The 12,792-nt window shown below is 37.0% G+C and overlaps 1 protein-coding gene across 8 annotated transcripts in view; it reads left to right on the top strand.

The window, feature by feature from the left end:
- Positions 1-12,792, top strand: part of LOC124551057 — a 186,311-nt gene that overhangs the window by 114,243 nt on the left and 59,276 nt on the right. For all 8 annotated transcript variants that reach the window (XM_047125979.1, XM_047125947.1, XM_047125989.1 and 5 more), the window contains one exon: positions 2,164-2,313. In XM_047125979.1, coding sequence (XP_046981935.1) covers positions 2,164-2,313 — 150 coding nt within the window. The remainder of the gene's footprint in view (positions 1-2,163; positions 2,314-12,792) is intronic.

Raw genomic sequence — 12,792 nt, 5'->3', positions numbered from 1 at the left:
AGCAGCTAGGGAACTTTAAGTCCACCTAGACAGAGCCCTGCATGCCTAGGTAAGCCTTATACAACTGAGGTGCAGCAGGTTCCCCAGAGGTTGCCCGCTAACGGCTGTTCCACCTCAACAGCCATGTATCTCATCAGCGCGCAGCACACCTTGAGATTGAGGGGTTGTTTGTAGAGGTTTATTCCATCCTTGCTATTCGGGCGGTCAAGCCAAGCTCCCCATTCCATGAGACACACAACGTTCCATCGCTGCGCTGCACAGTGGTCGCTTTAGTATGCCCAGAGCTTACGGTGAATGGGGACTGGCAGTGCCTACCCATCCCCAGCTCAGGAAACCTGGGGGCAACTGCGGGACAGATGACCGTGCAGTTTGATACCTTTAACCCCATCAATCCCTCTATCCAAGTCTTTTAACTTGTTACCTGTGATGCCAATTTTCCTATATGTCTCATTCAGTTATCATGCTGCCAGTTGGTCTGAACAGATTTGCGGCAGTTAACAGCATTATCTGTCATCCCATGAGACAGGATACATGTGCTTTGAGCCAAAATCTTACACAGACAAAATATAAAAGTTCTGTATTTATGTAATACTGACAGCAAACTTCATATCTGCACATGAAAGGATGCTAGATGTCAAAACACATTTAAGTGCCAGTGAGAGATGGATCATGTGATAAAGCTTGCATACTGTGCTCTGTCCTTCCGGACAAAGTGTCTTGATGGGTGTCCCTCTTGTTCAACTGTACTGTCCCTGTGCTATGTGTTTTCAGATTGAACAGGGTTTTAGCTACTGCAAAGGTATTGAAATAACTGTCCATTCAAATATGATTGCCAACATGTAGCTTCTCCTCCAATAAATTCAGAATGGCCTTTTCAGCATGAGATCGAGTACCCACAATGTCAATCATCCTATTGTACAAAGGGCACTTATTTATAAAACTATCCACATTGTTCAGCATGTAAATTTTTATATCAAATTTATGCCTTCTGTTTTGAATATATTGTCTAAAGGACAACTTCTCCTGTCAAAGATTCATTGTTCATCTGAAAATAGCTCTCTTCCTGTGTAATACCCTGGATACTTTGTGTTGTGAAAATAATTTAGTGTGGGTCATATTTTGCACAGTTGGTCATTTTGTTTTGACTCTACTGGCTGTAGATATTTAGAAAAAAGTAATACGTGTAAGATGATCACATGTATATATTTGTGGTTATACTTAGTGCTGTTGTTATGCTTTGAAACAAAAGATCTTTTTTTCGGTAGTCTTGTAGTCTGACAGTTTTCACATTAGTTGTATGTAATAAGATACACAACTAGTCAAATATTTCTTCAATACTAAGAGGTCCAAGTTACAAATCATAGATGCACCATTTGTATCTTCTCTCAGAAAACTAGTCCCACTGTTGTCGTTCAGTTCATCAGCTACACACTGAAGTATGTCATCAGTAAATAGAAGCCTAAAGAAAACTATTAGTGTGTAGTTAGTAATATAAATAAGCAAAAATTCTCATTTCTGCTCAGTAAACTATTCCCACTGTTTTCATTCATTTTATCAACTATACACTGACAAGGCTTAGTAAGTAGTAGCCTAAAGAAATCCATTGCTTTATTGATAGTAGGATAAATAAGCAAACATTCTTATTTTGTTAACAGATGATATCACATTCATTTGGATCACAATGCCAGGTCTCACCTGCTTTATTAACTTCCTTTAGTGTGAGTTCATCATCACCATCATCATAATCATAGAATTCACCACCACACTATCCACACTTTACAATTCTTCACTGTCACAAAGCATATTTCAAAGTTATAGTTCCACACTATTCTCATTATGGTAACTTTCCACATACTCAAGATTCCACCCACCTTCCTTTGGTTCGTTGTCTTCATACTCAAAACTGCTATTTTCTAATATGTTCAGTAAGTGAGTGTCAAAAAATGTTTCATTGTTCCTATTCTTTTTAGTGTTAGTAGGTCCTGGTGTTGGTTGGTTATCTAGCATTTCAGTCAATGTCATCACAGATAATGAAGCACAAGAAAACAAAACTGTAGGCATGAAAAACTGTTCTTCCATAATTACTTTCTATTATTGTATTTGTTTAGTTTCAGTTTGTACAAAAAGATCTTAGTAAAATGTTGTGTTTATGCTTCTTTACAGATCACAAAAATGGATGTGAACATAATTTATTGGCCTCTGTGCAAGGAGAATTTATGCTTAATGAACTGGATAGACAAAAATACAGTTTGAGATCTGATCTAACTTCAGATAGTTCTCACTCACAAGTCTCTAGAACAGCAAATTTTCAAGGTAATAATTTTCAAGGTAATAACTGTCTTTTTAAACTTAACAAAACTTTGTACAATACAGTTTTTTATTCATAGCATATGGTAAAATAAATTTGAGAATTAAATTTTGTAGATGGATTGCAGAGAATGTATTTATTTGAGAATGTATAAGTTGTATCTTGGTGGTTCTGATTGAACTGCATTAATAAGGAAGGTGCCATTCATTTAACACACATTATTGATGTTGCAAGTACCTGGGATATTCTTCTACACATGGTTTACTGACATTTCAGGTTCAGCAGCAGTTTGGTTCATGAGCTGGTATCATAATGAATAAGAAAATAGGAATGCAGCTAACGTTCTATGAGTTAAGTGTAGGAATTTATGTTTTTCTGAAAGTACTCATCATCATCATCATCATCATAAACTGCATCCCCTTCAAAGTAATCTCTGTCAGATATAGTACACTTGTCCCAATACTTCCAGTCTGGAACTCACTTTTCATTATGGTGTTCAGGCATTACCTCTCACATGGACAGTGCAGTGGCTGATGGCCTTCTCTTAACGACTGAGTGTGTGTAAAGTTGCCAGTGCCAACAGACAAGCAACTCTGTTTGAAATAACCACAGAAATCGGTGTGGAATACGACGACCATATCCATTAGTACTCTTTTTACAAGGATATTGGACATGTCAAAGTATTTACAAGATCAATTTAAAATAAGCTAATTCATATACACATACATTTACAGACTTCTAGTTAAAGACAATCAATAGGTTTACTCCTGGTATATAACAATTTTTTTACAAATAACTTATTAAATAATGTAATGCCACACTGTTCACTCATATCTCACTATCAGTCACTGCACACACTATACACGCATTGTTTCGTAACACTTTACTCACTACGCACGCGCGCGTGAGCGCGCACGCGCGCGTGAGCGCGCACGCGCGCGCGCGCGCGCGCGCACACACACACACACACACACACACACACACACACACACACACACACACACACACTCTCTCTCTGGTGATCTCTGATCCATTTCTGTACCACAACTTCCCATTTGCTATCCTGAAAAACTGAGTCAGCTTTCCTCTATAATGAGTGAGATGTTGAGCTCAGAAAGAGGAAGAGGTGTTAGTGTTGTGCTATGCACAGCTTGGGGGTAAGTATTTATAGAAAAGGAAAAACGAAGGGAAAAAACATAGAGTGAGCGTGTTATGTGGAATTTTGGATGTTTTGTAATCATTATTATTATTTATTTGATAACTTTTTTTTACCAAACACCTACTCTGTTTTATCTAAGTAATCCTGCAATGTATAAAATGTATTGCATAACAGATACTTTTTAGCTGCCTTTTTCAATAAGTCTATTTTTGCAATTTCTTTAATTTCTTTTGTTAATTTATTGTCCAGTTTTATTCCTTGGTAGAAAATGATGTCTTGACTTTTATGTTTATTTTTTCTTGGTAAATGTAAGTTGAGTCTAGCTCTTGTTCCATGATCATGGACAGAGATGTTTGTGCAGTAATTACCAATGTTATTTTTAATGTGTACAATTGACTGGTAAATGTATTCACATGGTGCAGTTAAAATCCCCAGTGTTTTGAACAGATCTTTACAATGAGCTTGACTGCTATTTTTGCTTATTATTCTTATGGTTCTTTTCTGGAGTTCGAAAATTGTGTTCATATTTTGTGCATTTGTTCCCCAAAACAGAATGCTATAGCTAAGAACTGAGTGTACATACGAATAGTATGTAACTAAAAGGACACTGCATGTTACACACTGATGATAGGATTCTAAGGGCATAACATGCGACGACATTCTGTTTGCAAGTACCTTTGTATGTTCATGCCACTTCAATTGGGAATCAATATTCATTCTTAGAAACTTTGCATTTTGCATCTATAGAGGTGCCACCTATATTTAATTTAACAGTCATTTTCCCTCTTCAAACAGAAATTCATGGCATTATTTTTCTTTATGTTCAATGTTACTTTATTTCTGATTGACCAATCATAAACTTCCTTGAAAGTTTCATTTGCATTCTCTGCGAGGAGTCATCTTGTTTTCTCAGTGACTATAATATTGCTGTCATCAGCGAAGAGAATTTTTTCACCATGTGTAACACTACTGGGAAAGTCATTGATGTATATCAGGAATAGTATTGGTCCTAATATGCTACCTTGCGGAACCTATATATTAATGTATTTTGGTTTTGATAAGTGTTTTACTAAATGTTTAGATATATTTGAAGTGTGTGTTATCTCTACTCTTTGTACCCTATCTGCTAGGTATAATCGAAACCAGTCATTAGCTACCCCTCTTATTCCTAATGCTTCTAATTTATTTAATAGAATCTTGTGGTTGACTGTATCAAATGCCTTTTAAAGATCCAAAAATATGCCTGTGACACACTCATCTTTATCAAGAGCATCAAGAACAACTTTAGTGAATTCTACTATGGCTGACGCTGTATTTTTTCCACTTCGAAAACCAAACTGTGATTCACTTAAAAGATTGTATTTATTCAGATAATTCATTAATCTGTCTTTCATAATTGCTTCTATTATTTTTGAGAATGGTGATAGCAGGGAAATAGGCCAGTAATTTTCTATGTCTTCTGAATTACCTTTCTTAAGCAAAGGTACAACTCTTGCCTGTTTAAACTGCTCTGGAAATGTCCCTTATGTGAAGGATTCATTTATTATATTTGTTAAGGGGCCTTGTATAATCTCTATGCATTGTTTTAGTACACACATTGGTACTTCATCTAAGCCTACTGACTTTTTTTTTTTTTAGTTTTTGAACAGTTTTATAGACTTCATTCTCTGTGGTTGAAAGTAACATCATTGTATTTAGTGCAACATTATTTACAGGTGTTATATTTGTTTTGGGGAATTTTTGCTGTAACTTCTCTGCAATACTTGAAAAATTCTCATTTACTTAGTTTGCTAAGTGTTGTGGATCATTTATTACCTTCTCCCCTTCCCTTAGCAGTATGTTATTCTGTGGGTTTTTTTCCCTCCCTTTTTCCCTTTTTATAACATCCCAGACTGCTTTGCTTTTATTCTCTGCATTATATATTATTTTCTCATTAAATGACTTTTTTGCAGTGATCATCACCTTCCTATAGATCTTTTTGTATCTACGATAGAAATTTAAGAATTCTGGATCATTGGGACTCTTTTTCATGGAACTGAGGAATTTAAGTGTTTGGGAGGATTTCTTAATACCTGCTGTTATCTATCTGTTTTTGTGTGACGATACAGACATGCATACTTTTGGAAATGCCTTTTCAAAGTTCAATTTAAATAATGTGGAGAATTTGGTGAATTTCTTATTCACATTGGTTTCCTCATACACTTCACCCCAGCCTTGTTTTGCTAGTTCTTTCGAAAATCTTTTATTTTGATTTCTGGTGGATGTTGTTTGCAGGCTTGTAGTTTATGGAATGATTCGATGCCTGATTTTACTGTTGTTATTTGACAGAGATGGTCTGATAGTCCGAGATCTTTTACAGCTGCATCACATTTTTCCCTGTCCATATTTGTGGCCACATGGTTAATTACTGATGAAGTCATTGTAGTAATGCTTGTTGCACTATTGACCAATAGGGACATGCCAAAACTTTGAAGGATATTTATGAGGGTGCTGCTGGATTCATTTATGATATTAGTGTTGATATCAATGTCCCCACACACAATTATGCTGACCTTTTTACTTGAGACTTTATCTAGAACTTCTCTTAATTTATTGAAAAAAGTGTCCACACTACCACTGGGAGATCTATACACACACAAAACGATTGATTTCTTGGTGATATCAAGCCCTGTTAGTTCAATAGCTGATATTTCAAAGTGTTTGTCTTCACTTACTTTACTGAGGTCATGTCTTGATTTGAACTGTGTTCCTTTTGCCATTTTATACGATAATACTGTATGTTGGATTTCTGTGTCTCTATACCAGTGCTCAGTAACCCAACTTACTGTGCAGTTCAAAGCTTGGAGCTTAACTTCTAATAGTTATATTTTATTTTTTTATTGATTGCATGTTTTGATGAAGGATTGTTAAGTCTGTGAAATGCCCCATGTTACTCTTATCAATGGTTTGTTTTTCTTTTGACATCTGGTATGTGTGATATTTAAAGTGTTAAAATCTGTCTTGTGAGTGGTTGTTTCAGTATATTTTAAACTGCTGGAGATACTCTTTAGGCAGGGGAACCTGTTGTCTGGATTTATCCTAAAAACGACCTACCTCTCCTACCAATTCTCTGCAAATGCCTTTGCTAACAGCATGACGTCACCTGCAGCATTGTTCCTGGGCTCATTACCATATCAGCTGGTCCCAGTTATGCAATATGGAACCAACTCAAAATTTATAGTTTTGATCTACATCACATTTTGCAAAACATTAAAAATAAAATTCTGCAAATACAATATAATAAGGTGAGAATCTTATTACAGTGTACATTTTAGATACTAATGTTTAAAATAAAGAAAGATGTAAAATATAGATTTCCCTAGGTGGAAATGGCCTAAATGGGAGTTGGTTCCTTGTTGCTTATCTCAGTAAGATGAAATGGCACTTGGAGATTTTGTGTTGTATTTTGAGGGACTGGGTAGTGTGCAGCAGGAGCTTAATAAACCTGGCAGTAGTGATGTTTGCATGTAGTAATATATTAAACTACAAATATTTACCAAACAATATAAACACAATGCAATGCAATGGCAAGAAAAATAATACATTTTGCATAATGAATCCAATTTTATTCTAAGGTGAAGTCCAGCTCTCCATCAACCCCATCAATATCATCCACAATACCACAATCTACTCAAAGATTACTGTAAAACGTGGTGGTATTACTCTGAATGTGATCCATAATGGATGCGATGTTGTCCAATTTTGGCTGTGATATAGGCTTTCCATTAGGCCACATAGGTAACAGGAGCAATGAGAAGTTTACTTTGGGCAACCAGCTCTTCTTTTCTTCACATCAGCTTCAACAAAATTCTCATCTAATTCTGTATTCACAAATACAGAGAAGGGTTTGCTTTTTAAGATTCTAATCTGATGGAGTTGCAGCCAGCTTACTTTGTTCTGATGCATGTCTTGTTTCCTATTAATAGCACTCTTTTCAGGTTATGTGGTTCCTTTAAAGTCATGTTTTTGCATCCTATGGACCTGTAGGGGATCCTTTTTTATTGTCCTCTGCATTACACAGATGTAGTCTTCTGGCGTATAGAGTCTGTCCTGCATTTTCAGAGCGCATTCTATATTGCCAAAGTCACTATCATTAGGGGGGGGGGGGGGGGGGGGGAAAGGCCTGAGATGAGATATTTCAATGTAATTGTCTCCAAAGAACTATGCTCTTCTAGAGTTGCTTGTGATATTAAGACCATTTTTATATTACGGATTTGTCCCCCACATGAATCTGACCACAAAACCAATTCCTTGACACCATAATTTACATTGTGAAGTATGAGGCGTCGAAGACATAACCCAACTTCTTGAACCCCACGGCCAGCAGTGCCTTCAGTCCAGGTATAGCACTGTGCTTCATTACATTTACCGGTAAGGATTGCACAGTTGTACACCCAGAGTTGTCTTTTGTAGATGATGATATGTGTTGGTATCCGTGGTAATGGCAATCATAAGTGAATGTTTCAATCTGATCTTCCTCCTGAGCCCTAATCATATTATCTTTCAGCATTTTCTGAGCTTGTTCTGCTCTATATATGCGTTTGTCATGCTGTTCTTTGAGCATTGCCTTATCCACTGCAGCATTTGCTGTTACAACTTGTGCCTTATATTCGTCATAAACATTACATGTGTCTTTTTGAACTGTCTTCCTTCTTAAATTGAGCTCTTCCAGAAATGCTTCCTTATACTTGAAAAATGAGACAGTATCACTTTGGTCCTCCTCATATAATTCAAACATTTTGCTTATCGTTAAATCAGGTGAAATGTATTCTGCATCTGACTTGTTTTTACTGTAGTGACTTACATATTTTGGTGCATAATGTCCCATTTTTGCTTATCTGTAATCTTATTATGACCTCCACTACATCCCCTTTTATCTAGTAATGCATTGTTATCTTTGGATCTGCTCTTCTTCATTGCTGCATTTACCCACTTTGTTGAAATAAGCAATGTCTGACAGAAGAAATACTTGTAAACTGTAATATCATTTATTATGTAAATCCTACTGTAAGTACATTTATTATTGTCTCTCTTTCATCTGTGACAGCAGACTTCATGTTGCCTAATCACTCTCCATAACACTGTAGTTTGTATATTATAATCCTCACTTTTTATCACAGCACAGTTTCCTCTCCTGTATGCTTATTTGGTCACTACATCTTCTTTAACAGTTACAGATTTAATCTCTAAACTGTTTTGGCTCCACTGATTTCTTTGCAGCATTAACATATTTTTTGTTACTGTTTCTTAGGATCTTCCACTGCTCTCTTGACAAACCTCCAAATTTTGTCTTCCTTCCTTTTGTGGGCCTCCCTTTATGTTTACGTGCAGCACTACTATAGCTGTCTTCTGCATCAGTTACCTTAACTGAATTTTCTATATCAATAGATCCATAAATATCCATGAACCTTGTCTTAAGCCTCATATGATATTTCCATCTTCTTCCTGTAGTACACAAAAATAGGCCCTTGTTTATACACAGTACCAAGAATATAGCATCCAGTTCAATATCAATGACAGTCATAAAAAATAAATGAGTTAAAACATTATGCTAACCTCACTTTCTCTTGCTTCATGTTGGGTCTGTTGAAATTGTTCTGTAACACTCCCTTCTTGCAACAATAACAAGCAAGGCCTTGTAAGTAATATCACCTACAAAATACTATGTTCCAGATGTGCACAAAGTATTAAAAATATTATTTATTCCACTAACCTGCAAACTCACATAGTCATGTAAACACAAAGAGATTGGGTATTTTCCTCTAGATAACTTGTTCATTGTCATTGGTTTCTCCTAAGGAAGTGTTTTAATATTATATGTATGAATAACATAAACCAAAAATACAATAGTTCGTTCAGTTCAGTCATAACAAAAACACTTACACATAGACGGCTCATGAAGACATGACTTGGTTCCCTATTGCAAATTACTGCACCTGTAATTCTAGTGCTGGCCATTGGTTCTGCACTCTCTAGATGGCAGCACATTACAGAAAGGAGTTGGTTCTATTTTGCATAACATGCATGGTATACACTTTCAAGCACATTTTGCAGTATAAATCCAAAAATCCTTAAAATGGTGGTTGGATCCTTATTGCATAACTAGGCCCAGTTGGAGCCTAGATGACTGGAAAACAGTGGCTTGGTCAGATGAATCCCGATTTCTGCTAGTAAGAGCTGATGGTAGGGTTCGAGCGTTGCTCAAACCCTACAAAGCCTTGGACCCTGGTTGTCATCAAGGTAATGTGCAAGCTGGTGGTTGCTCCATAATGGTGTGGACTTCATTTAAAATGAATGAACTGGGTCTTCTGGTCCAACTGAACTGATAATTGACTGGAAACGGTTATGTTCAGCTACTTGGAGACCATTTGCAGCCCTTCATGGACTTGACATTCCAAACAACGATGTAATTGTCACTGGGTCGCAATTGTTCGCAATTGGTTTGCAGCATTCTGGATAATTCGAGCAACTGATTTGGCCAGCCAAATTGCCCGACATGAATCTCGTGGAACATCTATGGGACATAATTGAGAGACCAATTTGTGCACAAAATCCTGCACTGGCAACACTTTCACAATCATGCATGGATAAAGAGACAGCATGGCTTAATATTTCTGCAGGGAACTTTCAACAACTTCTTGATGCCATGCCATGTTGAGTTGCTGCACAATGCCAAGCAAAAGGAGGTTCAATGAAATGTTAGAAGTTATCCTATGACTTTTGTCACCTCAGTATATTTGATTATACAGAAGTCTTTCCAACATCTTGTAACAAATGCTTAGTAGTGCAAATGGATGATAGCTCGCTGGGTTTTCTGTAGGTTTTCGTGGTTTGAGTATAGCAATAGTTTTTAAAATTTTAAACTGCTGAGGGATATTTCTGCTGTCTACTGTTTTATGTAATATTGTACTAGCCACTGTCATGCTTTCCTTCCTACTTGTTTAACTAACTCGGGAAATATATCCTCCAGTTCAGTAGCTTTCACGTTTTTGAGGGATTTCATTGCTGCATCCAGTTCCTCCTCTGTGAAGGGTGGAGAGAGATTAGTGGTTAGTGCCATCTATTTCTCTCTCTCTCTCTCTCTCTCTCTCTCTCTCTCTCTCTCTCTCTCTCTCTCTCCTCACTCTCTGTCTCTTGTCCCTGAGTTATTTCTTAATTCCTTTTTCCAAAACAGGATCAACTTGTACATTTTTAGCATGTTTCTTCATGTGCAATACTGCTTGGTAGGTGTTAGGTCAGATTCCTGATTCTGGATGACTGTTGCTCCACCTCGTTTCCCTAGGAGGGACTGTGCTTTACCTACTGCTGTTGGTGAAATCTGGATTTTCTGTAGTTTGAATCCATCATTTCTTGCACAATTCATTGATAGATTGTGAGATCCTGTGTCCCAGCACTGTCCTTTGATATTGTCTGTGTAGGTATTCTGCCTCCTTGTTGCAGCAGGGGGTGTATTCTTTCCTATAATGTCATGGAATATTTCATTTTGCTGTTCACTATAGTCATTCTAACAAATCTGATTGGACATTCAGTGTAGGACGTAGGCTCTCCCAATTTGCCTCTCTGTTTAGTCTTTCCACCAAACACAGTCCACAGGTGTGTTACTTATTGGTTGAGACTCTTATTGTTGGAGAGGATGCAAGCCCTATATAAAAATGTTTTGAGCACTGTTTTCCCCTATGCCCATTGGTACCCACTGTCTGTGTGTAAATATAGGGCAGTGTGTGTTTTCTTAAGGTACACACTGTGGCACAAAGTACCTTTTGCTCTTCTTTTTACAAGGATATCCAGAAAGGGGAACACTCCATCCACCTCGACTTCTGTGATAAAATTGGTGTTCTGATGTATGGAATTGAGGTGTATGAGGAAACTATTCAGCTATTCAGCTTATGTCGTGCATGTGCCCGTACGGTGAGAGTGACATCAAAATACTTGGAACACACTTGGTGGTTTCCATTGGGTTGATTCCTGGGCTTGCTTCTCTAAATGTTCCATATACATGGTGGCAACAACCAGTAAGAGTGGAGCCCCATGGCTACTCTTGTGTCTGTTAGTAGTAACTGCTGTCGAAAAGAAAGTATTTCAACATCAAGCCATACCTGTAAAGTTTTTTAAATGTCATCATCATGATTTCAGAGCTTAGAATTTTATTTTATGATTGCAAATTCTGGATTAAGTCATTTTAAAGCATAAGATTTTTAGATAAAAGGTTTTGTTCGAAACAAGCCATAATCTTATGCTTGAAAATGGCTTAATGCAGAAGGTGTAATTGTAAAATAAAATTCTAACAACTGAAAGAAAGATGATGACATAAAAAAAAATTGTAGAAGCTGTGGACCTATATTACGAGAAAGTAGATGGCTGTACATTGGTAATATGTATGTTAAATCTGTGGCCAATAAGTTCCAGGAATTCTTATAGAGGCACTCAGGTGAAAAGAGCACCATCATTAAAGCTCACAAGGATGTCAGAATCCATAAGTTTTAATTTGTTAAGTCATCCAACAAAATCCACAAAGTTGCAGATATGATGTGGACATTTTCCAGCCTAAGGATATTTAGCAAGTGTATCAGTTGGGACATTAATATGGCTCATAGTTGGGGCGTAATGCCAACCCTCTTTGTGAATGTTTGGAAGTCATTCAAGTCTTAGTAAAACCTATGCTCCCTATCATAGCTTTTTAACAACTGCATCTCACAAGCCAGATTCTTTTGAACCATCATATCGTCATCTCCTGATTCTTGGTGCAATCAGTATCATTCTTTGAATGTATTGAAATTTGAATAAGTGAACAGCTGATCAGCTGTGTAAGTAGATACATTCTTAGTAATGCCCAGGAAACTGCACTTGGTCTGTTTAAGAAGAGGAAGCAGATATCACACATCAAATATGACTCAAGGAGAGAAACACTGGAGACGCCACTTCTAGGAAGTCAGTTCATCAACATGCTACAAGGCAGAACGTGGTTGCTTGACAAAATATTGTGCCCATTCTCCACTCATGTCCGCTTGTTTGCCTGTGAACTATTTTCTGATGAATTACCCAGGGAGACATTGAATAAGCACATTTCCAAAGGTATATGACTAGAATGTAGTTTGAAATCTGGCAGTACCGAAGAATGCTGAAGGTTAGATGGGTAAAATGAGTAAGTAATTGGGAGGAAGTTAATCTAATTGGGGGGGGGGGGGGGGGAAATAATTTGTGAACGTCTTTACTGAAAGATGTGATCAGTTAAAAGAACTTCATCAATTTGATTATAGAGAAAAGTGTAAGGGGTAAAAATTGTAGA

This window comes from Schistocerca americana, chromosome 1 (genome assembly GCF_021461395.2).
Source record: "Schistocerca americana isolate TAMUIC-IGC-003095 chromosome 1, iqSchAmer2.1, whole genome shotgun sequence".
Classification (NCBI taxonomy): domain Eukaryota; kingdom Metazoa; phylum Arthropoda; class Insecta; order Orthoptera; family Acrididae; genus Schistocerca; species Schistocerca americana.
Note: the sequence above shows the minus strand (reverse complement) of the source record. Positions and strands in the feature narration are given on the sequence as shown.